The sequence below is a fragment of the Aptenodytes forsteri genome, unplaced genomic scaffold (assembly GCF_000699145.1).
Source record: "Aptenodytes forsteri isolate BGI_AS27 unplaced genomic scaffold, ASM69914v1 Scaffold13, whole genome shotgun sequence".
NCBI classification, from domain to species: domain Eukaryota; kingdom Metazoa; phylum Chordata; class Aves; order Sphenisciformes; family Spheniscidae; genus Aptenodytes; species Aptenodytes forsteri.
Genome location: NW_008794543.1, coordinates 4,579,868 through 4,585,867, shown reverse-complemented (window position 1 = coordinate 4,585,867; position 6,000 = coordinate 4,579,868). Strand labels below are relative to the sequence as shown.

Below are 6,000 nucleotides of genomic sequence, written 5' to 3'. Positions count from 1 at the left end.
GTCTCGGTTTTTGAAAAAGAGAAATTTGCTTAAGCTGAAAACACAGAACTGTCTTCACCATTAGTCTAATGTGTCCTATCATTTTTTTCTGTGCAGTTCTGGTTATACTAAATATTTGAAGGATCAGCCCATGAAGTGAAAACAAACCTCTCCCCTCCATCTACCTCTTTCCACTGGTCACATATACATATGTATATACACACACACGCATATATATGTGCGTGTATACGCACATGTTTCTATGCCGCACTGTGGCAAGTTCTTATTAAACTTTCCTCAAGATATGGACCTTCATTTAACCTTTATATTTCCAGATTGATCAACAGTTGCTCACTGTTGACCCACAACGAACTGCAATATATTTTTCTTACATTTTGCCTGTAAAACCTGAAAACATTACACAGATCATTTTTTTTCCCCCAGAACATCCAAGTATTGGTTATATATGGATTATTTTCTGACAAGGACTGCTAGAGCTTACAATTAGTGTCCAGCTACGAGTAAGGGGAAGGTTTCCTCTGGCAGTGCGAGATGCTGTGCAATATTACTCAACGAAGGATATAAAAGGCATAGAAGTTCTTTGCCCCAACAGCAGCCTAGTTCCCATTAAACATTTCAAAATCAGGCCACTGAGATGCAGTCAGACGCTGAATGATATAACCCTAGCAATCCGTGCATAATATAAATTGCTTAGCTGGTTTAGCAATTCTGCTTTGCCTCTCTGTTGTGGGCACACAGTGTTGCTTCCAGGACTTTGACAGTTTGGGGCCAGTTACAATCAGCAGCTTGAGGGCTGCATTTACATTTTAGGCAGCCATTTTCTTCTTTTTCCAAACCCTCTTTCCTCATGTTCAGGCTGCAAATAAATGGTGCTGCGAGCGCTGCACCTGGGAAGGCTGACAGTCTGCAGCGCCTAGTCTGGTTCTGTGTACTGATAGCTAAACAAATCTGAAGTACCCTCATACGGTAGCCTTACTGCTTCCGTTCCTGAGTGCACTGTATCTTCAAATTAAATTTAAACAATACCTAAACAAGCTCACTTATTTTAAAATCATAAAATGAGAAGTCTAACTCTATAGACACATTTCTTTCAGATTATTTGAAAGATCTCTTCACTAACTTGCAGCAATTGCTCAATGTATAGATGCATTTCACAATTTTCCAAGTGCATGCATCCTGAATGCTACAGGACCTCATTCCCCTCCTAAAAAGTTCCTATGACCTACAATTTGGGGTCTTAATCTACAACTACGAGGTGCTGCCATAAAATAGCACATAGTTATTGGTATTAGAACCACCCTCTGGATGCAATCAATGCTCTTTGTGCATAAACACAGCTTAAGGAGCAATAAACAAAACACAGCCACCCTACTCCCTCAAAACAGGGTAGATTGCACGTCACTCTTTTGGTTAGTCAGCTACCTCTCCAGCAATCAGAATAATCAACTTAATTACATATGATGTTTTTGGAAACTGAAAGCACTGTTACAGCCACTTCTTAGAGGAAATCCTGTGATCTATCTGCATTTATGGTGCTTTCATCTGTAAATTCACCTTTCAAGTAAAAGCAGGCCACGTACTTACTTGATATAAATTTATACTTGCTCTTACCTTGAAAAATCCCAAACCTATAAATTATGTTCCACACATCAGTATTAACTGATTTCTGCTGAGAAGAACCATAGGCCCCCCAAACAAGTTTTAGAGGCCTCTCATGCCAACAGCTTGATGGGTCTGAGGGACACCACGGGCCATAATGATCATCAGTGTGACAGAAGTCTGTCTTACCCTGAATCGTGCCTGTGCCTGAAGTAGCAAAATATTGTAACATTTAACTTGGTTGCACTTCTTGTTTCCTCCATCATGAGATCTAGAATACCATTCACTTGCTAACTCTGGAAAGTTCATGTGATTTCCATCATGGATTTCAAAAACTCTGAAACCACCCAACTAGTTTCATGTCAATTTTTCTCTCCACTCCTACCCGTCAAGAGCACTGCAAGATCTCTGCAAGATCTTTTAAGCTGCACTGCAGGGAGTCAACACGCTTTTAGGTGATGGCAGTGTACCAACGTTAATTTGACTAACCTAGTTCAGCATGCAGTATGCAATTATTTCCTACTCTCCTGATGGTTTTTTTTTCCAGTCTATTTTCAGTTTAATTTATACTTTGGTAAGGATTCTACCTTTAGAAAAGATAGCTAGTCCACAAGCCTTCCCTTACGCTGCAGCTGATGCTGTTATATTTGTCACTGAAAAAAAAATCTCACCTTGTGCGACAATGGGATTTGAATCATAATTGCTAAATATATCATATATAGAAATTTGATTGCTTTACTTTTTTTCCTGAAGGGGGGAAATGTGAGGGCAAAACCTTACAGTTTATTTCATGCTTCACTACAGTGTAATTCTAGACCCTAAGATTTCTACCATTCCTATTTTGGTAACGAATGGAATGTAAAAGGGAGGTATTTAAAATTAATTGCAGCAGTTCTGAGGGTTAAACCTGCTTAACCCAACCTTTTATTAAGAGAATGTCAACAGAGCATATATCTTGTCTAGGGAGTGCTGGGACATCGTTATTCTTCTACCAGCATGTTTAGTTCTAAAACCTGGGATTTCTTCAGGTTCCTGTAGCCTTCATGCTCACCATATACCCATCCCAAATTATAGTGTCTGTTCTGAGCTACTCACTACAGCAGGATTTGACCTGAGAAACTCTAGAGTTTTGTTTTACTTTATTAACTTGGAGTACTTTTAAACAGTTTTTAAACAATTTTTTTCCCTTGACCAGCAAGGGAATTTTCAGCCTGAAGTTCTCAGCAGCATCCGGTGAGGCTCTTGGCCAAGTTCTTCAGATACTGTACATCCACAAGGACAGCCTGCTGGCTCTTGCTGTGGCATTTTCTTAATCCTCAGAACAGATTTCCTGGATCTAGGAAATTTAATTCCTGACTCCTTCGACCCAGATGCTGGCAAAAATGTAGTCTGCAGTCTGTAAGTAATTGGGTGTGTTCATTTTTTTTTTTCTTTCTTTCTAGGAACTGGCCTTGCTGTTAAATTTTTCTAAAACAGTCATATTAATATGTTCAAAAATCCACTGTTGAGTTTCAGATAAAGGATCACATCTGTTCATGAAAATCTTCTTCTCGGCTGGGTTGCAATCTATGCAGCTGCTGCTTACCGGATGGAACAAAGTTTTGTCCTACAGGAATGAGAAAAAAATAGAATTAAGTAGCAAATGCCAAGTCATCGTACGTGTTCTCATTTTACAGAACATGGATTAACACAGCCCTATCTGAAATGATTTTGTGGTCTCTGTGCACTAACCTTGCGTAATAACCACAGCTACTATTAGGAAGCTGTAGAGAATGGAGTGGTTTTTTCCTCGGGTTATTATCCTTCACGAAATTGGGGATTCAAGAAAGAATCAGGAGGCACCTTCTGGTCTTTAACTAACAACCACATAATATAATGAAAAAATAGAATGTATTTTAAGAAACTTTGCATATCATGTGCTTCCCTGGATCCTCTTTAAATGTCTGAACCTGAAAAATGTTGTGGTTTTTTTTTTTTTGTTTGTTTGGATTTGGTTTTGACAGTTTCTACTGTGCTTCTGGGCAGGAGGATCTGTAACAACCTGTCTGGAAAATGGATACTCTTAAACTTGAGGAAGATGTTAAAAAGGAGTTATTAATTGAAGTGGTGTAATGGACAGACAGAGCCAGGACTATAAGAACCCAGTTCTCACCCCATGAAATGCAGACTTTGCCTATGGCCTCGGTAAGACCAGCCACTGAAATACGCTCGCTCTCCTAATAAGAAGGAAATCCTAACACTGTTTTAGCTCCCTATGGAGATTTTGGGAGGATAAGCATGGATTAAGTTGCTTTAGAAAGGATATTTATGATCATCAGTTTTATTAATTTTTACTTCACAAAACTGGAGCGAATTGTAAATAACCTGTGAATCTTTGGTAAAGCAGAGACTACCCAGACGAGCAACTGGTATTTGCGGGTTGGATAGTTTCAACGTACTTAGTTTACGTAGGCAAGTGTTTGAGAGAGACAGATGTGGGAGTGATTAGACGGTTTGAAAATTTCCAGGGACTATGCATTTACTGTATCTGTTGAAATAAAATTCAGATCACTCTCTGTAAAACGCATCCAGGCTTTTCCCCTCCGTGCCAAACATGCCCTGCCAGTATTTTAATAGTAATCCAGGATGTGCCTGCTTGCCCAGTTTGTGAGAGAAAAAAAAAAGCTACTTGTCAAATTGCAATTGATTAAAAACTCACAGAAGTGCTCTGGGTGCTGAGCAACAATCGTACAGAAACTTCTCTTTAACTAAAAATACCCCACATTCAGAAAAGAAGTATGAAGACAAAAATAAATATTAACACAATAAACCAATAAGAAATACCAGCTATTTAAAAACACTTTTGAAAAAGAAAGGGTTTTTTTGTTTGGTTTTTTTTTTTTAATTTAGGAAAGATGAAATTGGTCGACTTTGGGGTTTGTGAAACACTGGTAAAGTACAATGCCCTTTTTTTATATTAACAGATGCAACAAAGAGCAAAGTCAAAAGCATCTCATGCTCTGGCAGATGTTGTCACATCTGCCTTTCACAAACACTGGTTTTCACCTCCAGCATCTGCCCTCTCCCCAAAACAGTGGGTAAACACACGCATGCCCAAGATTGTAATTCAGAGGGATGCCATCAAAGCCAACAGGACTAAACCAAATGGGTAGAGGCCTTTCTGTCATGCTCTGTTTTGCTCTACGAGGTGAGCAGGCAGGATGCTTCATCCTTCAAGAAGGGGCTAACTGTACCATGTACAAAGGGCTGTCGTGTCCTTACTAGGAGTTGGGCCTGCAAGAACTTCCAAGCACCCTACGGGGCGATGCAGGCACCTGTTTGCACCTTGCCAGCTCCTCCTGTCCTTCTGTGAGAGATTGATGGAGCGGCACTGCCCGAAACCAGGACACAGTGACTGTCCCACGGTCACCCCACCTACTGTGGGGCCACGGAGGAAGGTGGCATCTGGTTTTCCTTGTGTCATAGCTGGGCATGAGGATCAGCCAAGCTGTTAGGAAGCCAAAGCTGGAATACTAGAAGCTTTAATAGGATAGCTGGTACAAGAAGAAAGGAAACTGCTTCAGTACAAAAAGCGTGCTATGAAAAACACTCCAGCCTTTCCGAAGAGAGCTGGCGGTCTTTCTTCTCACAGAAATATCCAGGAGATGCAGTTTTTGAGTGAAGCATTGTTGGTGCTTTCTTTTAGAAAGTCTGGTTATTAGGAAAGAAAAGCGTCTTTTAAGAACAGGGACACAGTTACCACTCTGGAAAAACTTCTGGCTGACTTAGCCACATATAAAGGCCTATTAATTTATCATCTCAAGCTTATGCTGACCTAAGGTCAAAGCCTGCTGCTCGTATGGATTTCAATGGAAACAGGCTCAGGACTTTAAGGGGTAACAGTTGCGTGCATCGCTGAGACGAACTTTCCAAGAGAAATATATAAATTCCTCTTTACACCAATATTAAAAAGCCACAAGAGCTCTTGTGGAGACTTTTCTAACATCTGAAAACAGCAGAGCAATTTTTTTTTTTTCTTCTGCATGAAGGCAAGTCTGAAGATTATTTGCAGAAGGAGAAACTTCTTCATAAGATAATGGGCCTCGACAGTTCAGGGGGTTGGTAATGAGACACAGAGCCTTTCATTTCTTCTAGGTCACTGCTATAACTATGGCCAAGGTCAATAGCAACTGGAAGTCATTATCAGCTGGTGGCTGCAGTAGTTTATCTGAAATTAGTTGGTAGCCCCAGCGCTGTTTCAGCAGGACAGATGTCCATATGATAAAAGCCACTACCACAATGACATGTCTTCGGTTGTCTGAGGAAATAATCTATGTACCTACTGTGTGAAGAGTGAACTTACTCTTACAGTTTGTCCCTGAAGCTGTCAGGAGAGTATGAGCAAACCATGCTGTTCTGGGC

General features: G+C 40.3%; 1 protein-coding gene across 1 annotated transcript in view; it reads right to left on the bottom strand.

Moving 5' to 3' along the window:
* Nucleotides 1-2,723: 2,723 nt before the first annotated feature.
* Nucleotides 2,724-6,000, bottom strand: part of GALNTL6 (polypeptide N-acetylgalactosaminyltransferase-like 6) — a 356,296-nt gene continuing 353,019 nt past the window's right edge. Inside the window, exon 14 of the mRNA XM_009272361.1 lies at nucleotides 2,724-3,205. Within this exon, the coding sequence (XP_009270636.1) occupies nucleotides 3,038-3,205 (168 nt within the window). The 3' untranslated portion in view covers nucleotides 2,724-3,037. The remainder of the gene's footprint in view (nucleotides 3,206-6,000) is intronic.